This window comes from Lytechinus pictus, chromosome 18, assembly GCF_037042905.1.
Source record: "Lytechinus pictus isolate F3 Inbred chromosome 18, Lp3.0, whole genome shotgun sequence".
NCBI classification, from domain to species: domain Eukaryota; kingdom Metazoa; phylum Echinodermata; class Echinoidea; order Temnopleuroida; family Toxopneustidae; genus Lytechinus; species Lytechinus pictus.
Window position 1 is genome coordinate 7,442,201 of NC_087262.1, and position 15,078 is coordinate 7,457,278.

The 15,078-nt window shown below is 34.9% G+C and overlaps 1 protein-coding gene across 1 annotated transcript in view; it reads right to left on the reverse strand.

The window, feature by feature from the left end:
* LOC129281608 (glutamyl aminopeptidase-like) overlaps positions 1-13,336 on the reverse strand; it is a 49,393-nt gene extending 36,057 nt beyond the window's left edge. The window contains exons 1-3 of the mRNA XM_064113389.1: positions 12,644-13,336; positions 5,853-6,027; positions 4,593-4,689 (exon numbers count right to left, since the gene is read on the reverse strand). Coding sequence (XP_063969459.1) covers positions 4,593-4,689; positions 5,853-6,027; positions 12,644-12,976 — 605 coding nt within the window. The 5' untranslated portion in view covers positions 12,977-13,336. The remainder of the gene's footprint in view (positions 1-4,592; positions 4,690-5,852; positions 6,028-12,643) is intronic.
* Between the last annotated feature and the right edge of the window lie 1,742 nt (positions 13,337-15,078).

A 15,078-nucleotide genomic window follows, 5' to 3' on the forward strand; every position in this document is an offset into this window, starting at 1 on the left:
AAACAATTTTCAGTCCCTCATTCTCGTGATACTGCATGTTAATTCCAAAATGCGTTCAGATGTTGTCAATCATTAAACTTTATTACGTGTGTTTGTAAGCTAATGGCATTGCTTTCCCGGTTCGGTTTTATCAGGAAGTTGGAAGTAGACTAGTTTTATGTCCCCTTTTGAATGGTGCAAATTATATGACGCTTGAATACAACAAAGTCTTCAACACGGGGAAACATATATATTTACCAATGTTGATCAATCTTTTGAAATGAATTGTTTAAAAGACCAATGAATAGCTGAATAGTTGTCAGACCATAACAGTTGGTCACAGTACACTCAAATCCTGGCACGTTTTAACCAATAATGATCATTAGTTTGTTTAATCCTTACCAACATTTTTGGTCGGACAAAATGTTCACCAAAGTATCGGTTATTTTTACCAAACCTTTTATTTCAAGAATGTATTAAGTATTGTTTTCATCAAGATCACACTTGCAAATGATTCATTGATATTCTTATTATGTTCTGCCGTGAACTATGAGGGGTGGTAATTAATACAGGCCATCCCATCCGCCCCCCCCCCCCCCCGTCCATCCACCGATCGACACCCATGATTACGTTTACAAGTACATCTTTAATTAACGAACGCCTTCTATTCATCCAAGGCCGATTCATACACTGTGGCCATCCAAATGTCACCTATATTCCAGAAAATTGTCAAAACAAAATTCCACTTATGTAGAGGAAAATGAAATGTAAAGCACGATAACAAAAACATACGTAATTTGCTGCCGCCCAAACAAACAAATCATAAATTATTTACTTTGATTAATAAAAAGAATGGAAATGAAGGCCGAAAGTTTAATAAAATTCATTGAATAAATAAAATACGAATTATTGTTAGTGAAATCGTAATTTGAGGGAGAGGTGATTGCTCGCTCGCCTTGTACAAATATGTTTTTAAAAAATAAACGAAAAACGCGATAAAAAGGCATTTGGTCTTTAATAAAAGTAAATTAAAATATTGAGCCATAAACGAAACGTTATTTAAACTGTCCTTAACCGTTAACTCGGCAGATAGTAATTTCAAGCGAAGTTGTTAAGTTTGGTAGCTTCAAATGTGAATTCGTTATGTTATGCAATAATTATGCGACATAAAATTATACAATAGCTATTGTATATTATAATCGTTTTTAAATTGAATAGTAGGTCAATTTTTTTGACAACAGTCTTATCATATATTCATGCTTGTCTTTATAAAATTATCTACAGAATTTTCGAGGAAACAACATGCCTTAACAGTATTCTTTCAAGCATTTCCGGAGGGAGGAGCGGGGATCAATAAATATCTAATGACCATTCTAACCATTTTCTCAATTAAACAAAAAATGCCAGAATATCATGCATCTCATTTTTGACAAATATATTTGTACATAATCAAGGCTATGAATATCATTAAACCTGATACGCATGCTGGGCGTATGGCAAAAATCCCTCTATCCATCATAGCACGATTCTTTTCCTTGTAAGGTGTCTTTTTTTCCTCAAATTTATAATCATGGATGAGATTAAGTATTTTGGGGAAATAAAAACTATTGTCAATTTTCAGGGATGGAATTAGGTAACATTCAATCATGCCAGAGCAAAAATAAAACGGTGTGAGCTGTGCTTTTAAGAAGTGTCGGTCAAAGGTCTCGCTACTTTGCAGGTAATCACTATTTTAGTGCGTGCGTATTTAAACAAATAGATACTTAAGATACTATTATCAGTATCTAAGTCTTGGTTATCAAGTCATTTGACTCACTTAAAGTGCGCATTTAGCCATGGAATGCATGCTGTTTAAGTTAATCCATTTTAATTTTGTTCAAAGACAAAATGTATCGAAGTTCAATACTCTAAATGCGACCCAAAACTATTTTCTATTAAATCACACTCCCCTCGTAGTGAGACGATAGAGGGAACGGTCTTTTTGGAGTGCGATTTGCTTCTTTTAAGAGTGGACTCTTTTGGAATGAAAATGTCTTAAAAGGTACACAGATCAGTCCAGAACGACCTATAATGGACCTTATCTATATGTCTTTATAACGTCTATAATGGTGTACAGCACACTCTAAAGTGATTGGTTCCTATTATCACTCGGACGTGGATGTGATTTGCGACTAGATTAGCTCTATTGCATTGAGAAGGACAGATGTGACCGGAGATGTGATGTTTACAAAAACAGAAATAATATGTACATGTATACATAAAAAAAATGTTTATAATCATTAATCTAAGAACTGGTCTAATTCAATTTAATTTCTTTGTAAGATAGATAGCGGGCGCGTCGTGGTCTAGTGGCTCTGACTCTCGCCTTTCAAACAGAGGGTGGTGGGTGCGAATCCTAACCATGGCGTGTTTTCCTTCAGCAAGAAAGTTATCCGCACTGTGCTGCACTCGACCCAGGTGAGGTACCCGGCAGGATTGATTCCTTGCGTGCACTAAGCGCCGGTGATGGTAGCTCGAGCTAAAGCCGGGGTAATAATAGCAGCGCTTTGTATCCTCAGGCAAAAGGCCCTTTATAAATACAGCTATTATTATTATTGTAGTGTACTTAAATACACCATCAACAGATTAAGGAGTGCAATGTTTTGCATAAACATCCATGATAAACACGTATAAATACCATGAACACAGAGATATGTACAATAAAATCGAAAAAGAAATAACGTTATCATATTCATTAAGCTATTCATATTTATGCTTACTCAATTCAAATTTGTTTAAAGATAATGTATAAAGAAGTTCAAGGATACGTAGTGCGTTGTTTACATAAACTTAACTCAAATATAATTGAAATGATAAAAATAACGTAATCATAAACATTAGGCTAGTCACTAATATATTGAGAATTTCAATCAATTTTTTTTAAAGATAAAATGGGTACTGATTTAACTTCAAGAACATATTGAGATGTTTACATAAATACGAATAAAAACAAAGATTAAAAAACATATCTAAACAAAATATTCGTTATGAAGTCACCGTACACATGGTAATAGGCACTTTTCGCTCAACGACGTAAACGGACTTGTACGACGCTAGTTGATTTTGGAAGAGACGTTTAGCCCCGTCGTAAAAACTGTCCTGCAACGCAAGTTGTATGACATGAGCAAATTTTGACTTTCGCAACCACAGCGGGGACACTAGATCTGTGGTTCGTGTGCTTAGTTGCTACTACGGTGACAGCGACATCTCCGATTTGGGACGATGTTTACAACCATCGAGAGTCACGTGATCGTCGTCGTAAAGCTCGAGAGCTCCTCTGCAATATGGAAGCAACCGTCAATCAGCGCGCCTCTAGTTTTTACGTTATTGCACCCTTACATGTAACATGGAATCTATGCCCAAAAAATAAATTATCTATTTGTCCATTAAAACAAAATTTCATTAAAAAAAAAGAAAATAAAGGTCATTAATGGATTTAGGTTTTGAAAAAAAAAATAGAATCTGATAATCATCACCACCTCCGTGTAATTTCCTAGCATTATTTTTTTCTAAATTCAAGTTCCCAGGGGGACCACTTCCATTGACGAGTGGATACCAGACGCGACCATTGGGTTTCGAAAAGCACCCAGACAAGGGAAGTCTTTTCCAGATTATGAAAATGCATAACTTAACAAGTATTGGAAATTTGACAGAAAATACGTAGCTTTCGAAATATATATATGACACCCTTATAATGTTACATATACGTAACGTGCCCACTCTTGAAAAGGAAATCCCCCTTTACACGTGGTCGCGCCTGGTATCCACTCTTCAATGGAAGTGGCCACCCCGGGCGGCCCCTCGAGCTCTGGGAGGAACCAAATGTGGCTCTGGAAGCTCGTCCTAAATCGGATACCATATCGCTGTTACCATAGTAGCAACCAGGATTTTGCACACGAAACGCAGATCGAATGTTTCCGTTGCGGATGCGAAAAGTAAAAAAAAAATCTCATGTCACACAACTTGCATTGCAGTACAGCGTTTTGCGACGGGCCCAAAAGTCTCTTCCAAAATGTATATACCGTCGTAAAGTCCGTCTGCGTTGCACAGCGAACAGTGGGGAATGTTGCCGTTGTTGCGGTTGCGAAAACTCCGTATTGTATTGTACCGGGGGATGGGGTACGTAGGGCACAGTACGCCGCAGCTCATCGTCGATCGGTCAAATCAACTGATCACCCCCCACCCCCCTTAGAATTTTTTTTTATCCACCCCTGAATTCTTGTCACAGGTACAATCGATCTTAAGTCCATGAAAAAGGGTGATTTATATGAAACTGTTTGAAAAACTATGACTTAACAAGCAACTAAATTATAAAATACCAAGATAACAGTCGAAAAAAAATGTCATGAAATTCACTTGAACAAAAAATATATAAGAAAAAATAACAATACATATTTTGACGCTATGATGCTTGTTAATGAAATATTTGCACCTTTAAACTTTATCTAAATTGAATGACAATTATTTGAACATTATTTATGGCTTGCAACAGGTCTATAGGTTAATCGTAAAGTTAAACGCAACTTTATAAACAGCTTAATGAAATTGTCTTCTCTGTTTTAGTGTTAACTTACCTGTCGTTGCCCTGTGCATCCACGTACACACTCTTGTAGAATCCGACGATCGTTTGATTCAACCATCCACCGAATTCGATGTATAGATGATAGTCACCTATAAATGAAATGAAATTTATATATATATATATATATTTATTATATATTTATATATATATATATATGTATATATATATATATATATATATATATATATATATATATATATATATATATATAGGTCTAATGACGAACAAAGCTCGATTATTGTTCAATTGTCAGATCACAAATAAACTATTGAACGAGCAAATTTAAACACCATTAATACATTTTAAGGAAAATTGTAAGACTGTGGACCAAACATCTTCTTTCATAAAATTCAAAATTAGAGTAACAACATATTTATGCAATATGTTACATTGGAATATGATAATGATGATTATGACGATAATCGTAATAATAACAACAATAGTAATAATAAAAGAAATAATAATAATGATAATTTATTCATCTATTTATTGGTATATGAACATATATTGACCAGCAGCAGAGCTGAATGGGTCAATTTACCAATACAAAGTAAATGAACAAACATAACAAAAAGTTTAGTAAAATAGTTTTGGACTTAAATGGTATTAAATGGCATCAATAACTATGAAAATCGATTTGCATTGAGATCTATATATATATATTTCATGAATACAAAACGATGGATAAGAGAGAGAAAAGTGAGGGAGCAGAGGGTTGAAGTAGAAATGTTTGGGAGAATGAGAAACCTGAGACAGGTGAAATATGGGGAGGTCACAGAGACATAAAGAGGAGACAAAAACAAGGAACATTATAAAAACATTCGTGAACATTCTTTACATTCACACAAATGATATATAGCTACATTTCATGGCAGATATTAGTAATAATAATGATAATAATTATTAGAAGAAGAACCATCTTCACCACAAGTATCACCACCACCATCATCATCATCATCATCATCACAACCCCCACTTTCATCATCATCATCATCATCGTCATCATCATCATCATCATCATCATCACCACCACCATCAACACCATCGTCATTATCATCATCATCACCACCATCATCATCATCATCATCATCATCATCACCATCATCATCATCACCATCATCATCGTCATCATCATCATCACCATCATCGTCATCATAATCGCCATCATCATCATTATCAACATCATCATTATGAAAGTGCAAACGTTACTTTTTAAGACACATTTTTTTTAATTTGTAGATCGATAAATTACCTGGTACGAGTGGAGTTTCCATTTCCATGATCAAAAACTCGTTTGGCTCGTATGTAAAGACCCGCTTTATGGCTTGCTCATTATCATTCATGTCTGTGATCTTAACAGTTTCATTTGCGATGTCCATGGCTTTGATGTGGAGGCGAGGGTACATTGTATTGGCGGTGACTGTAATCTATATTATGGGGAAAATAAAAAAATATCTCTTCATTATATGCTTAAATTGTCCATACTGTCTTGTTTCCTATTTCAGAAAGTGCCAAATAAAATGATGATGATGATAATGATGGTGATGATGATGATGATGACGACGATGAAGATGATGATGATGATGATGGTAACGATAATAATAATAATGATAATAATAATAATAATAACAATTACAATAATTGATAAGTAATAGTGTAATTAATTCCCATATCGCAGAATTTAGTGTAAAGAAACTTGTTTAATAACATTGAAATTCTACGCATAATTCCAAACAACATTTTCTTACAAACTGAAAGCACACACGTTTGCCACGCATCGCACCAATATGATTGGCAACATATTGAATAGCATTTCTTTACTCTCTTTCACTTGGAATAAGTTTTATCTCAGTTATTTTCGGAAACATATAGGATTGTGGACACCAAATTGATTTTTGATGTGCATTGAGAACTATTTTTTTGACAATAACTTTATAAAATTTTGAACAAGCTTTATTCAACATTTGCATCCTCGTGATCTTTTCCGATCGTGAGGCTTCTAGACGTACTTTAACGATTCACCTCCCAAAGTTGTAATTTATGGGATATTTGCTTTTCACCAGCGTGCTTGCCAGTGCTGAAGACTTTATGCGTTTTTATCTTATCGACCAGAGACAATGAATATTTACTATTAAGGTGTTACGTCCTATCACCAAACGATAGCTGCAAATTGAGCCATCAAGAAGCGATAAAAACCCAAATCCTTCAACTACTATATATCATGTAGGTGACTTGCTACAACGCGTTGTAGCAAGTCACAAAAAGTGTTATTTAAAGGTGTGCTCGATGCTGAAAATAATGATATCGTGATAAAATAGAGTGATATTCACGCTGAAAAGTCAGCAAAATGAGACAAAAGATTATAAAGTTATCTGATTTCAATGTTTGCAGTAATTTGGGGAAAATATTGTATGTACAACGTCATGAATATGTAATAGGATCGGCTGATCAGATGATGTAATCCCTCCATTTTCCTTAGTTCTTGTTATATTACATGAAACATAATTGTCTAAAAATGAAATTTGGAAAAAAAGAGAAATAGTTGGCTCATTGCATATACATCATGGACAAGCATAGACTGTCTATGTCTAAAAAAATTATGCAATTGTTTTGATTTTCATGTTACTCTCACGCTAAGAAATAGGGGTAAATAGGGGTGCAAGTTTGCGGGAAAGATGCAGAGAGGTAGTAAGTTTGCACTTCTCTTTATAATGAAGGCGCACAATAAGCACCTTTTGGGTGCAATTCTGCATCTTATAGCTGTTAATTTGCACCTTTCAGAGAGAGGTGCAAAGTTGCACCTTTACAGAAAGGTATACAAAGTTGCACGACCTTAACGGTGCTCCCAGTGTGGCGGCATCAGCGCCCCGTCTTACAAAGACTTAAGATTGATCCAATCAACCACAACTAGGGAAAGCCAGCAACGCCAACATCTAAAAGGCGTATTTGTTCAATTATTTTCTAGACATGATGCATATTCATACATCCATTGTTTTCTTGAAAATTCAGTGTGCTTCTTTTTGCTTACAATAAACATTGTACAAATTTCCTGTAGAAAAAATACATTGATGGATTTCCATATAGTTGAGGTTGATCAGATCAATCGTAACTCTCTGAAAGACGGGCTCCAGGTCAGCACATTTTAAGGTGCAAAGTTGAACGTATGTTCCTTAGTGCGTATGTGGTTCCTCGTCCAATTTTTGATTAAATTTTCAGTGATATGTTGGTCTGATTCTACGCTATTTAAGTCACATGATTTCCAGTTCGGAGTAGAGATTATTGGGTTTCAATGAGCTCCAATCCGAATTGAGTGACTCAAATCGGTATATTTCAACTGTACCGAGTCATTGATACGCTATAACCCATTACATGTTATATTCTATTTCCTTTATTTTCTTAAGTGATGTCACCATTCAGTCATCTTGCCCCCCCCCCCCCCTATACACACGCGCACACACACCTGCCAGTTAAAATGTCCATACAATTTTCAAGAATATACCCGAAATGTGTTCAAGTGTTTTTAAGGGGGTGGGGTCTTAATGTCACGCGCTATTATTTAATAAATTCAATAAGTTTATACAATATGATGTAATATTATTCTACATATTTAAATCATTCAGGAGGAATATAACATCAAGGAATATTCATACCTGTGGTGTGGTATAATGACAGACAAAATAAAGATGAAATCAACAAAATATTTCATTTTACATTAACATGATACATGAAGAATGGTAAATGTATTTATTGTACATTATCAAAAATTACTATCAAATAAAAACAAATTTAGTTTCACCATTCAAATGAAATGCTAAATGAAAAAAGAAACAAAGTTTATCCAAACAATACAAATAAGATTATATTTTCACAACGCCGATGATCTCTTGCGAATACAGAAATATTTCTTAAAAGTTAATATGAAATGACAGTTTTTCCCTAAAGGACTCTAAAATCTGCCTTTTGAACTCTCTCGTTCTGACCTCCTCGTATCATATGATAATGTACACTGCAGGAGATTAAACTGCTTGGAGACACAAATATATATTCATATGCATTATATATATTCCTCCAAGTCAAACCGGTCTAACATTCCACGATATGGAGAGATAGCCTCAAATATTTTTGTCATGATTACCATAATTTCCTTTTGTTGTGGAAATTTAAAGGTGAATTTCAAACGAACTTTGTGAGGACGTATTCGCAAATTTAAATATTAAGAAGAGCAGCAGAATGTTTTCTTTGAAATACACTAGGTGATTAATAGACGTAAATATTACAACTTCTGTTTCGCAATTGAAACATATACTTCAAAGCCATAATATCATTAGTTCTGAACATGCTGAATAGAGTGATCAATACGTATTTATTTCCATGTATTCATAATTTGTTGACATTTCCATTTACAATATCTGCATTTACATATTTTTATTCTGTTTTATAAAGTGAAAGAAAGAAACAATGATGAATGAAAAAAAAACCTTCATGTTTACTAGTTGTATAATCATGATGATATACTTTCCGTATATACACGATGTAGGTCGCGAGAAATGTGTTTATAATTTGTTCTCTACAGATTACTAAACATCCTGTTTCAGAGTATTTTGTGTATATGTTTCTGGATATTTTCCCATTTTTCATCGCCGTGATTCATAAATAAGCCACGCACCCCTGGATCACTGAACTGATAATCCTATAATGCATGGGGGGGGGGGGGGGGGCTTTCGTACCCGCCCCATCATAAAATGCCAGGCTTTTCAGTGTGGGAACAAAATTCTCGAACACTATACCTAAAAGGAAATACCAACTACTTAAAAGGGTCTTTTTTATATTTTTGACAAAATAATTGATATAAAGCAAAAAAAGCATAATTTATATAGGAATGCGGGAGTCTTATGACTAAATCATAACATTTGGGTTATTTTAAATCCTGAACAAGTTCTCGTAATTTATTGGTATATATTGGGTCGGACGGGGTGAATTAGCCTGAAAAGGTATATACTAGGATTCACAGAGTACTAACCTGATTTGAACTGCATTAATATTCAGTCAAATTTAAGGGTTGAATTAGTAGGAGTTTAATCATTATTCCATTTTATCAATATAAAAAATAACAGGAGTGGAAAATCTCGGTCGGGAATAAGTAAGATGTGGTTGCACACTATCCCCCCCCCCCCCGCCGGCCTAGCCTAAATGGGCTTTTCTCTGATTTCTAGGGGAAAATTTTCATTCATTAACATTTATCTTTGATATTAAGTTTAATACCATTGTCAAAATTGAATGTAATTTCGAGTGTACTTATTAACAACAGGGGGTTAGATTATGCAAATTTAGGCGTTTTCATTTTAGGATAATGAGTAATTCGAAGATCGAAGTTTTATCATCTGATGTTATGCGCTTATTTATTGGATTAAGAGAGTATATAGACACAATCTTTGGATTCGTTATCTAAATATCGTTATATCACATGATCTGCCTACCTATGTTACGTATCTATCTATCTTCAATTTTTATGTGTATCTATCACCCTACATTTCTCCCATCCTACCTTCCTGTCTTCCAACATATACGTCAACCTTTCTATCTATATATATATCTATCTACATGCATCAATATAGTCATCTAACTAACTAACTTACTAACTAACTATCTATCTATCTATATCTATCTATCTGCCTCTATCTATCTATCTATCTATCTATCTATCTATCTATCTATCTATCTATCTATCTATCTATCTATCTACATGTATCTATCTATTCATCTAACTAACTAACTAACTAACTAACTTACTAACTAATTATCAATCTATCTATCTATCTATCTATCTATCTATCTATCTATCTATCTATCTATCTATCTATCTATCTATCTATCTATCTATATATATATCTATCTACATGTATCTATCTATTCATCTTACTAACTAACTAACTTTTATCTATTTATCTATCTATCCATCTATCTATCCATCCATCCATCTATCTATCTATCTGTCTATCTACCGAGGGACAATATTTAATTTCATGATATTCATGTACTCACGACTTTTTTTTCTATCGAAACAAACTGTTATGGTGAGATTTTAATTAGATGGGACAGTTTTGTCATGACTAATTCTCCTTTTTGCTAACTCTGCCTCGCTTCCCTACTTGTAGACCCCCTCCCCCTGTCTATCTGTCGCTATCTAGTTAGCTATCTATCCATCCATCTACCAACCTACATATCTATTATTCATCGCTGTATTTTATAAAATAATAAGAACTAATATGAGGCGATATACTGAAACACATTTAGAAGATTATGACCAAGAGGTTTTGCCTTTCTGCTCAAGCCGACCTTGAAACAAAATGACCTGGCACATACATCAAAATGCACTTTTTGAGTTCAGTCAATCCAGATTTTGATAAAAACTAAGCTCCACGAAAACGAAAATTAAAAGTGATAAAAATCATTTTGTACGAGGAAACCTATAATTGAAGTTGGGGTGCCCTTTCCGTCTATTTTTTCTTGGTTTACCTTTCAGATACAAATCTATACAACTGTTTCCACCAAATGCCACTGGGGAAAATCCCACTCGAGACCGATCAAAGCTATTACGTTGTTGTCAATGACATGCAATTGATCGATTTAGAGTCAGTATCGCTGGTGTGACTGTAACACTGTTATAAACAACTGGCGACGGAATGGGCTCTCCATTTCCCCAAAAATATTCCCGGGGGGGGGGGGGGCAGTCAAATATATTGCTTGCTGTACACACGCGTGACCAAGTAATTTCCAAACACCCCCTAAACGAGTTTTTCTCTGTGTGCAAAATAACCCCCTAAACAAGTTTTTCGCGGGCTTTATTTACACATTTTGGCCCCTAAACAAGCTGTCGCCAAAATATGACCTCGGGGAAAAAGCTTGGGGAAAAAACATCCCCTAAACACGTTTGACTAGTCTTTAAAAAAAAGCTTTTGGGATAAAAAAAACATACCCTAAATACGTTTGACCCCGCGATTGACCATTGACCAGTCTTTCAAAACCACCCTTTTTCTTGAAAATTTGTGTTTTTGATACCCTTAACGAGTCCACGCACGGACCGCGTCCAAAACTGAAAAAAAAACCCTTTAAACGCGATTTTGTTTGGTCACGCGTGTGTACAGCAATATATTTGACTGCCCCCCCCCGGAAAAATAGCGCAAAAACTATACTAGAAAACATTCTTCCATGTTCTCTTTATCCTTTTTTATGGGGGTGGGGTCAACTCTTGCCTCTTCTTAATGGTACACACAGTATAAGTCGAAGCTGTCCGCGACTATGTGTTAATTCACTAGTTATCAAACAATTAAATTTGGGTTGATTTGCTACTTGTGGAAGGGATGGCGGTTAATTATTAAATTTCCTCTCAGAATTTCCTCTGGGGCCAGTCAATAAGCAAGGATCTGATGATTTTTTGCATACGCAGTGTATAAGGTAATCTTTCGCTCATGCGTTTAATGTGTATGTTTACATAATATACATATATATATTGATATATTGATCTACTCTTAATACCCTATTTATGAACACAGTAGCTACCACCACGAAAAAGGTACAACTGTAATGGAACTTTACCCCCCCCCCCCATCCTCACGTGTCTACGCGTAAAGAAGCTACCAGGGGCTGTTTCATTAAGAAAATATGATTATGGTAACATTTTATACATTTTATAACTACTAGTATCTTGCAAATCGTGATTTTGATTGGCCGTTGGGCCCTTACCAAAATGACAAAGTTTTTTTGTTATTTAATCGCAATTTATCGTTGAAAGGGCATTCAAATCCATTAATGAAAGCTTACCTAATAATTATGGCGTACACAAAGCACGTATATAGGGCTACCAAGCTACAACTATATATCAGCAATATACCTATTAGATAACTCAGTAAGCATTGCCAATACAAAAATGAAAATATCCAATATCGCTTGATTATAACGTAAATTAGTTTGGGAATAATTCACCTGGGTAGAGAGTGGCAAAATTAATAATCTGCTGAATAAAATATTTAGATAAAGACTTACATCGATCGTGACTTCACCGGTGAAGTAATTCGTGGTCAGATTAGGATGAAGTAGTAGATGATAGTGAGTTGGCTTGACGGAGGTCGGTAGTCGTAATTCGTGCCACTCTTCATCATTGGTCACGCCGGGTCCGGCATCGTGTTTGGGTACGTCACCAGCGATCTCCGCATCATCGACCACCCCTTCGACCGGAGGCGCCTCGCAGATCTCAGCCTGGGGCAAAAGACCGCACATCAACCCGACCATGAGGCAAAGACATGCTGCCAAAACAACGGCAGCCACCATTTGACTCTTACGGATGAAATATCCACTTTTCGACTCCGGTTCATCCATGTTGTCGCCTTTCTTTTGCTTTCAAAACGACAATAAACGCAGCAGGCGATGTATCCAACCGAATTCGAGTCAACAATGATCCGTTCCCGTGTCTTCTGCAACTGCCCTTAAAGCCTACCCTGGCGCAACGCCTTCGCAACTAAAATCTGCTCCGTGCGTTTCACAGTAGCAGACAGTTGCTGTCCGATATCATTCAACGATCACTGCCTACTACTATCGATTCACCCTTACGTAGCAACCAGTAGCCCACTCTCATAAAGCTATTTACTCAAAGGAGGATACAGCTGATATATTTACCGACTTGAAAAGGTTACGACGATCATAACAGTTATAACCCCCACTATAGAGTGTATGTCGTGAGCAAAATAAATAGCAATGAATGAAATGGTATCAGTATTAGCCTGGTCAAAGTTCATTATTGGGTAATGATATATTATAGGAACGCCCACTGTGATATGATTAAAACCCTCGAGTTCTTTGTGTAGATCTGAGTAAAATACAGATAATCTATTTAGGAAAAACATCATTGCACATTCATGATAGCAAATATCATCATTGTCAACAACTTTGCGGTTAATTTATGAAATGATATCTTCCGTATTCAATAATGTAAGAATCGATTCCACACAGAGATTTATTTTACGATATAACTTTGTTACAATAAGTGTATGTTCCATGTTTGCATTGTTGTTGTAAGTCTGTTCATCCCAGAATGATTTGCGTGTGTGGGTGTGTGTTTGTGTCATCATTTTATAAAAGTATAAAAGTGAAGTGTTCTGAAAACAAGATTCTTTGCTTGGAAGAAGAAATGTTTGCAGAATTTTTCTTTTTTTTCCTCTCTTGGATAGGCAAGACACTTGAATGAAATTGTTATTTTTTTTTCAATTTGAACTGATGATAAAATGAAATCAAAATTTATGATGTCACTCATTGTGTTTGATTCAATGTGATAATTTTAATTCATTTTATAAATCAAGTAATCCAAATCAAAGTCAACAATATTATGATTTTTACATGTCACTTGAACTCCACAATCGAAAGGCGCCATTTAATAACTTTCACGATAAAAGGACTTTCTAATAGTTCAACAGGACGCAAAAATGCAATATAAAAATGTAGCTTCTTTCATCCGAGTGATATTCGTGACTATAAGTTCTGCATATTTAATGAGCTTGGTGCGGACCATTGCTGCTATAAATATCAATAAAATTTCATGATTTTTGTATCATCGTAAAGAAGAAAAGAAGAAGAATCATTCATGTTTTGTAATGTACCATCATTCTGCTTGATATATAAATATCTGAGTAACTTATTTGTTTCTTTGTTTTGTTTTGTTAATGCATGTCTATTATCTTTTTATATACCAGTGGAAAACAAATTTCTTTGAAATTCTCATGTTGCAAAGACAAAATAAAATATTTTGTATCTCGTATCTTTCAGGTCATGCGTTCGAATTTATTATAAAATTTCGTAATGTAGATGAGACTTTAAATCTAAAACCTGCTAAACAATTATTTTCACCTGACAAAAGTTGTTATTTTTACACTTTGTTATTCGTTTAACCCAAATGATTTTTAGATCATGATAAAGCTGAATATGTATGTTTTAAAATGATGTACGTTTTAAAATAAGGAAAGGATTAATCGGGTCAAGATCACACTTTTGATTAGCCAAGTACGTTAAGCAGCTTGAAAACAAGAATATTGTACTCTGATTGCTTAAAAAGACCACATACCCACCCAAATTCATGTTGGGATCCCTCCAAGGTTACACTCCCCGTGTATGTGGTAATCTCTTCAAATTACCCGCGCCTGTTTTTTGAAACTTTATCTGGCCAATCAGAACTCAGTGGATATCATGCTACTCCAAAATTTTTGAAATATCGTCTTGTACCTTGTTGGGAAAAGTCTGATCTTGACCCGATTAAAAGGAGCCACATATCAAGAGTGACATTGTGAGAAAGTACAGAATTTCGGCTTTGTGGTGATAAACTATAGATATCATTGAGGCTCAAAATATAAAGTTTTGCACAATTTGCAAAATAATACAGAGGAAGAAAATTTATTTTTGAGGCACGTTTTACTTATTTATCGAAATATTTT